This window comes from Oncorhynchus mykiss, chromosome 20 (genome assembly GCF_013265735.2).
Source record: "Oncorhynchus mykiss isolate Arlee chromosome 20, USDA_OmykA_1.1, whole genome shotgun sequence".
Lineage (NCBI taxonomy): Eukaryota > Metazoa > Chordata > Actinopteri > Salmoniformes > Salmonidae > Oncorhynchus > Oncorhynchus mykiss.
Window position 1 is genome coordinate 38,621,556 of NC_048584.1, and position 12,776 is coordinate 38,634,331.

The window sequence follows — 12,776 nt, forward strand, 5'->3', positions numbered from 1 at the left end:
ATGGAACTCAAGCTAACTCTCACTTGAACGCGCGTGGTCAGCTCATGGGAGAGACCTTACTCAATCCTCTATCATTCACCCCCACTTCACAGTAGAAGCATCAAACAAGGTTCTAAAGACTGTCATCTAGTGGAAGCCTTAGGAAGTGCAATATGACCCCATAGACACTGTATTCGATAGGCCAAGAGTTGAAAACTACAAACCTCAGATTTCCCACTTCCTGGTTGGATTTTTCTCAGGTTGTCACCTGCCATATGCGTTCTGTTATACTCACAGACAGTTTTAGAAACGTGTGTTTTCTATCCAAATCTACTAATAATATGCATAGATTAGCAACTGGGACTGAGTAGCAAGTATTTTACTCTGGGCATGCTTTTCATCCAAACGTGAAAATGCTGCCCCCTATCCCGAACAGGTTAATTTGGGGACAGGTCAAAAAGCATTGAACATTTATGGCAATTTAGCTAGCTAAGTAGCTTGCACTTGCTAGGTAATTTGACCTTTTTAGCTAGCTTGCTGTTGCTAGCTAATTTGTCCTGGGATATAAACAGTTATTTTACTTGAAATGAAGAAGGTCCTCTACGCCGCTAATTAATCCACACAAAACGGTCAACCAAATCATTTCTAGTCATGTCTCCTCCTTCCAGGCCTTTTCTCCTCTTAACTTTATATTGCAATTGGCAACTTTCATAAATTAAGTGCATTACAGCCACTGACTTTGTTCATCTTTCAATCACCCACGTGGGTATAACCAATGAAGAGATGGCACGTGGGTACCTGCTTCTATAAACCAATGAGGAGATGGGAGAGGCAGAACTTGGAGTGCGATCTGCGTCAGAAATAGAACTGACATCTATTTTAGCCCATGGCAACGCAGACGTCGTTGGCGCGCGCAATAATTGAATAACAGATTTCTGAATTTATTTTGCAGCGCAGTCAACCTGTAAGCCCAAACCAAATGGGATAGCGTATCGCTGCAAAATGTTGTATCCATGCTGGTTAAGTGTGCCTTGAATTCTAAATAAAGTAGACGGTTTGGGGCGACTTTGCTGGTGACACTATCACACCTCCTCCATAATTCAGTGGGAGCCACACATGCAGAGATCATCCGTTCACCTACTCTGCGTCTCAAAGACACGGCGGTTGGAACCAAAAATCTCAAATTTGGTCTCAACAGACCAAAGAACAGATTTCCACCGGTCTAATGTCCATTGTACGTGTTTCTTGGCCCATGCAAGTCTCTTATCTGTTACGTACCCCTCTTGGAGGAGGGAACGCAACACCCTGCTACAGCTCAACTCCCCGAGGAGTGAAAAAAACAGTATGATCGTAGGTGTGGGGAAGGACGGCAGAGAAAAATACAATTTACAGGGAATGTATTATTCCTTAACACAGTAATGTGGGGAAAAGGGGCTGGACGGAACCAAAGGAAAAGTAGTTAAAGTTAAGTGTCCCCTCTCCTACCTCACCTGCCTTCCCACCTAACCTTTAGCACCAACTGGTGCGCAAACCAAAATACAGGGTGGTACGCCCAGGTCTTACCCAGTGTGCATAGACAGATTCAATACTACGGGTTATGTACTCCCGCAGGCCTCTTGCCTAAACACTCCCAAGGTGCGTTCCCCCGGGAACAAGTGAAACAGAATAATTACCAATACTTTAAGTGAACAATTTCAACAACCAAAAACACTAAGTCATATTGGCAGACACATACCTCTGATGGAGCGGCTACAAAATAATATCCACAAAACTTGTACTGACCGCCACAACAACCAACACAGGACATAAAACGACGCTCTCCTCCCTGAGGGAGGAACACTGGCTTTTATCAAGCTGGAGAAGGAGTTGGTAATCGATGAGACAGCTGTTTCCCCTGACGAGAGGGAGGGGTCAGAGCTCCAATTAGCGATGGGGCTGACCAATCAGCAGCTTTAGGATTCCAGGAAGCCATTTCCTGAAATACACACACATACAAACCCACAACGCAGAAACTGGGGAGCGTAACAGTGTCCTTTAGTAGTGATTTCTTTGCAGCAATTCAACCATGAAGGCCTGATTCACGCAGTCTCCTCTGAACAGTTGATGTTGAGATGTCTGTTACTTGAACTCTGTGAAGCATTTATTTGGGCTGCAATTTCTGAGGCTGGTAACTCAGAAATCTGCAGCAGAGGTAACTCTGGGTCTTCCTTTCCTTTGGCGGTCCTCATGAAAGTCAGTTTCATCATAGTGCTTGATGTTTTTTTGCACTTAACTTTAAAAGTTCTTTACATTTTCCGCATTGACTGACCTTCATGTCTTAAAGTAATGATAGACTGTTGCTTATTTTTGCTTATTTGAGCTGTTTTGCCATAATATGGACTTGGTCTTTTACCAAATACGGCTGGCTATCTTCTGTATACCACCCCTACCTTGTCACAACACAACTGATTGGCTCAAACGCGTTAAGAAGTAAAGCAATTCCACATATTAACTTTTAACGAGGCCCACCTGTTAATTGAAACGCATTCCAGGTGATTACCTCATGAAGCTGGTTGAGAGAATGGCAAGTGTGAAAAGCTGTCAAGGCAAAGGGTGACTACTTTGAATAATCTTAAATATAAAATATGTAGATTTTTTTTATTACTACACGATTCTGTGTGTTATTTCATAGTTTTGAGGTCTTCTATTATTCTACAATGTATAAAGTAGTACAAATAAAGAAAAACACTTGCATGAGTAGGTGTGTCCAAATTTGTCTGGTACTAAGCCTATGTCAAATATTGACTGGCTCTCATCAAGCTGCCCACTCAAGAAAACTTCAAACTGTAACCAGTGCCTGCAACCTGGTTCAGGTGGTCAGCCAACCTACCAGAGTATTTACAAACAGCACAGGAATGAAATCATCAACATGTATTGATCACCTCTTTACTGCAGAAATGTGCTTTATAGCAGTATCCAAATCCATAGGATGTAGTGATCACAATATCTAGGAAAACCAAAGTTCCGAAGGCTGGGCCTAATATAGTGTCTAAGAGGTCATACATTATGTTTTGTAGTGATTCATATGTTGTTGATGTAAAGAATATTTGCTGGTCTGTGGTGTGTAATGAGGAGCAACCAGACGCTGCACTTGACACATTTATGAAATTGCTTATTCCAGTTACTAATAAGCATGCACCAATTAAGATAATGATTGTAAAAACTGTTAAATCCCCTTGGATTGTTAAGGAATTGAAAAATGAGAGGGATGAGACAAAAAGTAGGGCATATAAGACTGGTAGCCCAACTGGCAAACGTACTGCTAATGAAGAAATCATGTGACTAAGCTAAATAAAAATCAACTATACAATGAAACAAAGATAAATTATATCAAGACTGATAGTAAAAAGCTTTGGAGCACCTTAAATGAAATTCTGGGGATAAAAGCCAACTCGGCGCCATCATTCATTGAATCAGATGGCTCATTTATCACAAAGCCCACTAATATTGCCAGCTACTTTAATGACTTTTTCATTGGTAAGATAAGCAAACATATCGATGACATGCCAACAACAGACACTGACATTACACATCCAAGTATATCTGACCAAATGATGGAAGACAAGAATTGTACTTTTGAATTCCTTGAAGTCAGTGTGGAAAAGGTGAAAAAAAATATTGCTGTCTATCAACAATAAGCCACCGGGGTCTGACAATCTTGATGGAAAATTACAGAGGATCATAGCAGACAATATTGCCTCTCCTATTTGCCATATCTTCAATTTAAGCCTAAGGAAGCTTAAGTCCACCAGCCAAAAGAATAGTAAAGCCCCCTTTACAGGCTCAAATAACCAACCAATCAGCCTTTTACCAACCCTTAGTAAACTTCTGGAAAAAATGTGCACGTCACTTACTCAAATTACTGTTGATTGGCTGAGAGAAATTGACGACACAAAGAGTGTGGGGGCTGTCTTGTTAGATTTCAGTGCAGCTTTTGACATTATTGATCATAGTCTGCTGCTGGAAAACCTATGTGTTTTTGGCTTTACCCCCCCCCCCCCCCCTCCCCGCTATGATGTGGATAAAGAGTTACTTGTATAATAGAACAGAAAGGGTGTTCTTTTAATGGAAACCTCTCAAACATAATCCAGGTCAAACCAGGAATTCCCCAGGGTAGCTGTTTAGGCCCCTTGCTTTTCTCAGTCTTTACTAACAACATGCCACTGGCTTTGAGTAAGGCCAGTGTGTAAGGTATGCAGGATGGATGGATGGATTATTTTGGCAAAGGAGAAATGCTCACCAACAGGGATGTAAACACATTCGTGCTCAACATTAGAGAGAAATAAGCTTTTTGTGCGTATGAAAATGTTCTGGGATCTTTTATTTCAGCTCATGAAACATGGGACCAACATTTTACCTGTTGTGTTTTATATTTTTGTTCAGTATATTAACATATTGCCAGTCTCTCGACCAAGAGGCTGTTATATACAAAATTACTGAATTCATGCTAGGTGTTTAATATACTAAGAATGAATAAATACTAGATGCAAACCAATGGGTATGTCTGGGAAGTTAGACCTGCATTCCCCATGTTGATATCATTCTCCAGTTGCTGATATGTCTGTTCTGTTCTAATGTTCCAACCTTGTGTTCTGTTCTAATGTTCCAACCTTGTGTTCTGTTCTAATGTTCCAACCTTGTGTTCTGTTCTAATGTTCCAACCTTGTGTTCTGTTCTAATGTTCCAACCTTGTGTTCTGTTCTAATGTTCCACCCTTGTGTTCTGTTCTAATGTTCCAACCTCCCTCGTTACAGACAGTGAAGGCTCTGGAACATCTGCACAGCAATCTGTCAGTCATCCACCGAGGTAAGAACAAGCACAGAGTTAAATAGAACGTTTTATATACAGTATGTTATGTATATCTCCCTCTTGGGTACACCTTACAACAGTTTGCACTAGTGTCCATCTTTTTAAATCTGGAAGCTTTAGCGGGGAACCTGCCACATCCGTTTGCGATGTAACAAAAACAACGATGTTACTTGAAACAGCATTTTACATAGCATTTTTACAGATGTGTTTTGTGGGCTGTGTTGAGCGAGACAGATACACTGCATCGTAGTTATGTTCCTGAGGCTAAGGAAATCACTTTAAAATATGTTGGACAATAGGTCTGCATTGGACTAACTGACAATAGGTCTGCATTGGACTAACTGACAATAGGTCTGCATTGGACTAACTGACAATAGGTCTGCATTGGACTAACTGACAATAGGTCTGCATTGGACTAACTGACAATAGGTCTGCATTGGACTAACTGACTTTCACTTCCATCTCACGCCACTCTTCTATTTCTCTGTTTTGTTTTCTCTCTCTCTCTCTCTCTCTCTCACACTCTCTCTCTCACACTCTCTCTCTCTCACTCTCTCACTCTCTCTCACTCTCTCACTCTCTCTCACTCTCTCACTCTCTCTCTCTCTCTCTCTCACTCTCACTCTCTCAACTCAGATGTGAAGCCATCCAACATATTGATCAACACCCAAGGGCAGGTGAAGATGTGTGACTTTGGGATCAGTGGTTACCTTGTGGACTCTGTGGCCAAGACCATGGACGCAGGCTGCAAGCCCTACATGGCGGTGAGTGGTTGTGTGGGGGTGGGTGGGTGGTGGTGATTGAGCGGTTGTGTGGACGTGGGTGGTTGTGGGTGAGCGGTTGTGTGGGGGTGGGTGGTTGTGGGTGAGCGGTTGTGTGGGGGGTGGGTGGTTGTGGGTATGCAGTGGTGAGCTACAATCCATCAAACAAGGAGCAGATAGGGCATGTGCGTCAATGCAGCATGCCGTTCAGACTTTGGCTGTGATATTATCTAGTGGGAAATCGTTAGCATGGCAGGTTTTGGTACCTTCTTGCCGTGGGCTAAAAACGAAAGAGAAAATCATACCTGCTTGCTCTAATTGTGTAGTACCTCATCTGTTCTCCTTTCTGTTTTGTCAACTTTTCGGCATGGCCTCTGAAGTAGGCTACGGAAGTTTTTGTAATTTTTTTCCACCTTGACTTAGTGCTAGCGCGCTACCTGACGGACATCTGGAATCTATCAATTTTGGGTTTCCCTGACTCCATCGGCCCGGCGAGGCGCCCTCCTCCCCCTCGCTTTGGTAGCTACCTCAGCCTGTACTTTTTTCAAAGTTTTACCAGGATGGGCCCCAGCCATCAATCTGTTAGTCTGCTCTACATTTATATTACATTTTAGTTCGCTATCTCTCTTTGCTTCTAATCTGTGGTTATGTTTTAGTTGTGTTCTAGCTGGTCTTCAGTAGTTGGGCTCTAGCTTGCCGACCATAACCACGGTTGTTGGCTAGGCTGGCTAGGCTAATAGCTAGTTGGCTAAATAGCTGACGTTAGCTGGCTGGCTAGCTTGCTGCATATAGCTAACATTCTTTGATAACTGGTTAGATGGTGTTAATCTATTTTCAAAACTTTGTTTTTTCTTTAATGCAGCTGTAAGCTAGGTGTTGATAGCAACTGGCTGACTCATGCACTGCTAGTAGGGCTAACGTTAGCAGGCTAGTTGGTTAGCAACCTTGCCAGTTGATTTGTATCGATACATTCATAAAGTATTTGCTTCTAAGTTGTCTGAAAATTAAACTAAAACCAGTAGTCATCAGTGGAAACGATTTGGTTTCATTTGAAGTTCTACATTTGAAGATATTTCTGCTGGAGTTTACATTATAGGGAGTAGGCTGGCTTGCCGGTCCTCCATGTTACATCACACCCCGGAAAAACATTTTCCTTCAGCATGCTTCAGAATTCGGATAGGTTTTGCTTCCCGAGAGGCGCAGCGGTCTAAGGCACTGCATCGCACTGCTTGAGGCGCCACTACAGATCCTGGTTCGATCCCGGGCTGTGTCGCAGCTGGCCGCAACTGGGAGACCCATGAGGCGGCGCACAATTGGCCCAGCGTCGTCCCGGTTAGGGGAGAGTTTGGCTGGCCGGGATGTCCTCTTCCCATCGCGCTCTAGTGGCTGAGACGATCGCCAGTTGTGCCGTGTTTCCTCCGACATATTGGTGCGCCTGACTTCCGGGTTTAGCGAGTAGCGTGTCAAGAAGCAGTGCGGCTTGACAGGCTCGTGTTTCTGAGGATGCACGATTCACCTCACCCGAGTCTGTACGGGAATTGCAGCGACGGGACAAGACTGTAACTACCAATTGGATATCACGAAATTGGGGAGAAAAAAGGGGTAAAATGTATCTTAATATTTTATGTAAAAAAAAATTGAAAAGAGAGGTAACTTTGCATTGGGCCTTTTGATGTGTTTACTAATGCAAATCCATATGTCAGACGTGGTAACGTTTATGCTAGCTACCCTTTTAATAACCTCCAGTGTGCCCAAACAGTGTGTCCACGGGGCCATTTGATTGACTGAGGCAGTCTTTTAGTGCCATGGTAACGCTCAGAGAACAGACCGGGCTGTGTGTGTTCAAGAGGTACAGATGACGGAGGAGGTTGGGTCGTCTAGGACAACTGTCAGTTAGCGACGCTAAAGTGATGTGTGTGTGTGTGTGTGTGTGTGTGTGATTCTGTCCCCTAGCCGGAGAGGATCAACCCAGAGACTAATCAGAAAGGCTACAATGTCAAGTCTGACATATGGAGTTTAGGAATCACTATGGTGAGTCTCTATTTTATATCATTTTTTATTATTAATATTTATGCAGATTTAATTTATTATAACAACATTGTTATGTGATTATTACACTAGTAGGTCTATTTAAAAATAAAAAAAAATAAAAAATCTACATTAAACTAGCAACCTCTGATACCGTAAGGTCAGGTATAGTAACTACAGATAAATAATTGTATTTTATTTTTCCTGAATGATGTCTTCACTATATAACCAGTACGTCATTGCCAGTAATAGCCTTGTGAGCAGATAAGAGTTCTATTGAATTGAAATGAATTTTGCTGTTCATATAAAACAGGTTCTTCATGTTCAAGAAAAAGCCCTGCCTTCTCTGTGAGACACGATGACACACTACAGCTCTGCTCTAGACTAACTGGTGTCTAGACATTTTATTAGGAGAGTTGTTACATATTCCTAGCTCTCATTTGCACGTCCTGAACTGTGTCACACCCAAAGAACAGTTTTGGTTTTTAAAATAAATTTGATAGTCCTCCCCTACTGCCTATGGTAGTTTTCAGTAATGTAACACTGCCCAGGGTCATAATAAACCACCCAATTGCACACTTGTATGTACATCTTAATTCCATTTTCTGCATTTTATGTACAGCAATATAATGGTGCCTGACCTCTATTCCCTGTCATATCTTGTGCCCTGTGATATCCTGTGCCCCCTTCTTCAGATTGAACTGGCCATCCTGCGGTTCCCCTATGACTCCTGGGGCACGCCCTTCCAGCAGCTGAAGCAGGTGGTGGAGGAACCATCGCCCCAGCTCCCTGCTGACCAGTTCTCCCCTGAGTTGGTTGACTTCACCTCCCTGTGGTATGTTCTCCTCTCCCTGTAAAGCTAGTCTGGTTCTATATCTGTTATGGCTGTCTTTCCAACTCTATGGTCATTGTTATGATTGTTATGACAGAGACGACAGTTAGAGTTGGCATCAGAAACAGATCTAAGACCAGGCTACCTGTAGATCACCTAGTCCCTCCAGGCTACCTGTAGATCACCTAGTCCCTCCAGGCTACCTGTTCATCATCTAGTCCCTCCAGGCTACCTGTACATCATCTAGTCCCTCCAGGCTACCTGTACATCACCTAGTCCCTCCAGGCAACCTGTACATCACCTAGTCCCTCCAGGCTACCTGTTCATCATCTAGTCCCTCCAGGCTACCTGTTCATCATCTAGTCCCTCCAGGCTACCTGTTCATCATCTAGTTAGTCCCTCCAGGCTACCTGTACATCATCTAGTCCCTCCAGGCTACCTGTTCATCATCTAGTCCCTCCAGGCTACCTGTTCATCATCTAGTCCCTCCAGGCTACCTGTACATCATCTAGTTAGTCCTTCCAGGCTACCTGTACATCATCTAGTCCCTCCAGGCTACCTGTTCATCATCTAGTCCCTCCAGGCTACCTGTTCATCATCTAGTCCCTCCAGGCTACCTGTACATCATCTAGTTAGTCCCTCCACGCTACCTGTTCATCATCTAGTCCCTCCAGGCTACCTGTTCATCATCTAGTCCCTCCAGGCTACCTGTTCATCATCTAGTCCCTCCAGGCTACCTGTTCATCATCTAGTCCCTCCAGGCTACCTGTACATCATCTAGTCCCTCCAGGCTACCTGTTCATCATCTAGTCCCTCCAGGCTACCTGTTCATCATCTAGTCCCTCCAGGCTACCTGTACATCATCTAGTCCCTCCAGGCTACCTGTTCATCATCTAGTCCCTCCAGGCTACCTGTACATCATCTAGTTAGACCCTCCAGGCTACCTGTACATCATCTAGTCCCTCCAGGCTACCTGTTCATCATCTAGTCCCTCCAGGCTACCTGTTCATCATCTAGTCCCTCCAGGCTACCTGTTCATCATCTAGTCCCTCCAGGCTACCTGTACATCATCTAGTTAGTCCCTCCAGGCTACCTGTTCATCATCTAGTCCCTCCAGGCTACCTGTTCATCATCTAGTCCCTCCAGGCTACCTGTACATCATCTAGTTAGACCCTCCAGGCTACCTGTACATCATCTAGTCCCTCCAGGCTACCTGTTCATCATCTAGTCCCTCCAGGCTACCTGTTCATCATCTAGTCCCTCCAGGCTACCTGTTCATCATCTAGTCCCTCCAGGCTACCTGCACATCATCTAGTCCCTCCAGGCTACCTGTACATCATCTAGTCCCTCCAGGCTACCTGTTCATCATCTAGTCCCTCCAGGCTACCTGTTCATCATCTGGTCCCTCCAGGCTACCTGTTCATCATCTAGTCCCTCCAGGCTACCTGTACATCATCTAGTTAGACCCTCCAGGCTACCTGTACATCATCTAGTCCCTCCAGGCTACCTGTTCATCATCTAGTCCCTCCAGGCTACCTGTTCATCATCTAGTCCCTCCAGGCTACCTGTTCATCATCTAGTCCCTCCAGGCTACCTGTACATCATCTAGTTTGTCCCTCCAGACTACCTGTTCATCATCTAGTCCCTCCAGGCTACCTGTTCATCATCTAGTCCCTCCAGGCTACCTGTACATCATCTAGTTAGACCCTCCAGGCTACCTGTACATCATCTAGTCCCTCCAGGCTACCTGTTCATCATCTAGTCCCTCCAGGCTACCTGTTCATCATCTAGTCCCTCCAGGCTACCTGTTCATCATCTAGTCCCTCCAGGCTACCTGCACATCATCTAGTCCCTCCAGGCTACCTGTACATCATCTAGTCCCTCCAGGCTACCTGTTCATCATCTAGTCCCTCCAGGCTACCTGTTCATCATCTGGTCCCTCCAGGCTACCTGTACATCATCTAGGGACTTTCTAGAGAGCTTGTTGGAGTGAGACTCACAAGACCATATCTCTTTAACAATTTTTCCCATGTTGTTGTAATAACCACATCCCTTTATGACCAGGTCTGAATGTGATGCATGTACCCAGGTTCCGAAAGCTACCCTCTGTGGAGTGTCTTAACATTCACTCTCACCAGCCTGTTATGTCCACTGTTAGGTCTTCACACCAAGTATTTCCTATCTACTCATGTTGTGTTTTTCCCTTCCCGTAACCCATAATTGTTATGAATTTGTTTTACATGTAGACCTACGGTACAGAAACATAAATGTCATTTTCCCCAACAGTTTGAACCTTGCTCATCGGTTATCGTTGTCTGTTGTGTTGTACAATGTCGGCCCTAGTTGTTTTCGGTCTTACGGCTGTCCAAAATGGAACCTATTGCTTCTCGTATGTAATTCACTGCATTTGACCAGTGCTGATCTCTGTTTGATAATTGGTCACATACTGCACATTGTGTATCCACATTCTAAGTAACATCTGAAGTCCTGTTATTACTCATGCATGCAGGTATTCATCATTCATCTCTTACCAGGATGTTTATCCCATGTTTAGCCAGGCTTTGGCATAATTTACCAGTAGAGCTGTGATTTAATTCAGCCGGGTCAGATGTTAAAGCAGGATTTTCCAGAAGTGGATCAACAGCATTGTTTTATACCCCGGTGACTCAACTGTTTATGTGACAATAGGAAATTGGAATACCTGAGCAAACCTCTCCTCTGGCTTGAATAGAGACTATCCTCCTGTTGAAGAGGGGTCTATTAACATTTAAAAGGGAAGAGTGGTCTATAAACATGTCAAATGGAGCCCTGGGGATACTCTTACCTCACCCCACAATATCAGGCATACACACTAGAGCCCTGCACAGGCATTAATTTTCTCAGCCCTCATGCTCACAAAGCCTCAGCCCTACCCTAGCCATGCCCACAAAGTCTGGCCCTACTCTACCCAGGCCCACAAAGTCTGGCCCTACTCTACCCAGGCCCACAAAGTCTGGCCCTACTCTACCCAGGCCCACAAAGTTCAGGCCCTACTCTACCCAGGCCCACAAAGTCAGGCCCTACTCTACCCAGGCCCAATTTGCTTTTGCCAAATGATAGGAAATCAGAAATAACTTCCTTCGTTAGTGTCCGTTAGGCACAGCTGCACAACATAGCTCTTAAAGGGGCAGTGGCGTCTTTAAAAGGAAAATGACATACTTTGTAATTAGAATCCCCAAAATAAAATGTTGAGTGAATAAGAATGAGTAATGAATGATATGTATTCATATTTATAATACGGTTGTTAGTATTCTTAATAATGACAATCTGGATGTGTCCAATGGGGTAAGTGCAGATGGACAAACCCTAATTATGCAGCATGTTATTGGCTGAAGTTGATCGTGCTTATTGCTAATAGCACATCTGATAATATAGGCCATGCATAGAAATTGTATTTTAGATGGTGTCAGCATCATTTTTTATTTTAATACATTTTGAGGTGTAATGTCCTTTCTAAAAAAAGTCACCAGAACTGAGCTTTTCACTCCTTCTACATGTAAATTATCTCGACGAAGATCCCGGACCCTCTAAGCAAGGGGACTGGAATTAGGCAATCTCGCAGTTTTAATATGTACAAAATTAACCTCTTTCTCTAAAAGCATGATGGTCATGACTTTCTTAGATGAAAGGGGAGGTTAACTTTGCCCCAGACAACCAATCAAATCCAGTTTCAGTAAGAAGACGTCTACTTGGCCCCAGACAACCAATCAAATCCAGTTTCAGTAAGAAGACGTCTACTTGGCCCCAGACAACCAATCAAATCCAGTTTCAGTAAGAAGATGTCTACTTGGCCCCAGACAACCAATCAATCTGAGATCCACTTAAGTTTCAGTCATGGCATTTATTTGTTGCTTTTACCCCTGAGCTAATGAACTCCCACATGGCAGAAGGGAGGATAGATCACATGCTGCACACTGTACTACACATTTTTTATTATTTTTATCTCCGTCTCTCTCGTTTCTTCTCAAATGTTATTTTTACTCTGTTAACAGTTCCACGTTCGCTTGCAGCTGATGCAATCATTCAGTCTGCCTGGACTGGGGAGATACGCTACCAGATATTATGAATCTAATCTTCTATCTCGTTGCCCATTTTCATTCTCAGCTTAAAGAAAAATTCCAAAGAGAGGCCAAACTACCCAGAACTCATGGTGAGTGTGTTTTGAATTTAGGAGATCTCCCGTTATGTGGACACGATAATGTGTCCTCTTGCATTTACTCTTAGTTCACCACTAGATGGCAGACTTAGTCCAGTGATACATCATGTTTTGTAATCAATCAAATGTATTT

General features: G+C 43.7%; 1 protein-coding gene across 2 annotated transcripts in view; it reads left to right on the plus strand.

Moving 5' to 3' along the window:
• Window positions 1–12,776, plus strand: part of LOC110499544 (dual specificity mitogen-activated protein kinase kinase 6) — a 43,954-nt gene that overhangs the window by 26,737 nt on the left and 4,441 nt on the right. For both annotated transcript variants that reach the window (XM_036956317.1, XM_036956318.1), the window contains exons 7-11: window positions 4,773–4,824; window positions 5,464–5,591; window positions 7,542–7,619; window positions 8,312–8,451; window positions 12,592–12,637. In XM_036956317.1, coding sequence (XP_036812212.1) covers window positions 4,773–4,824; window positions 5,464–5,591; window positions 7,542–7,619; window positions 8,312–8,451; window positions 12,592–12,637 — 444 coding nt within the window. The remainder of the gene's footprint in view (window positions 1–4,772; window positions 4,825–5,463; window positions 5,592–7,541; window positions 7,620–8,311; window positions 8,452–12,591; window positions 12,638–12,776) is intronic.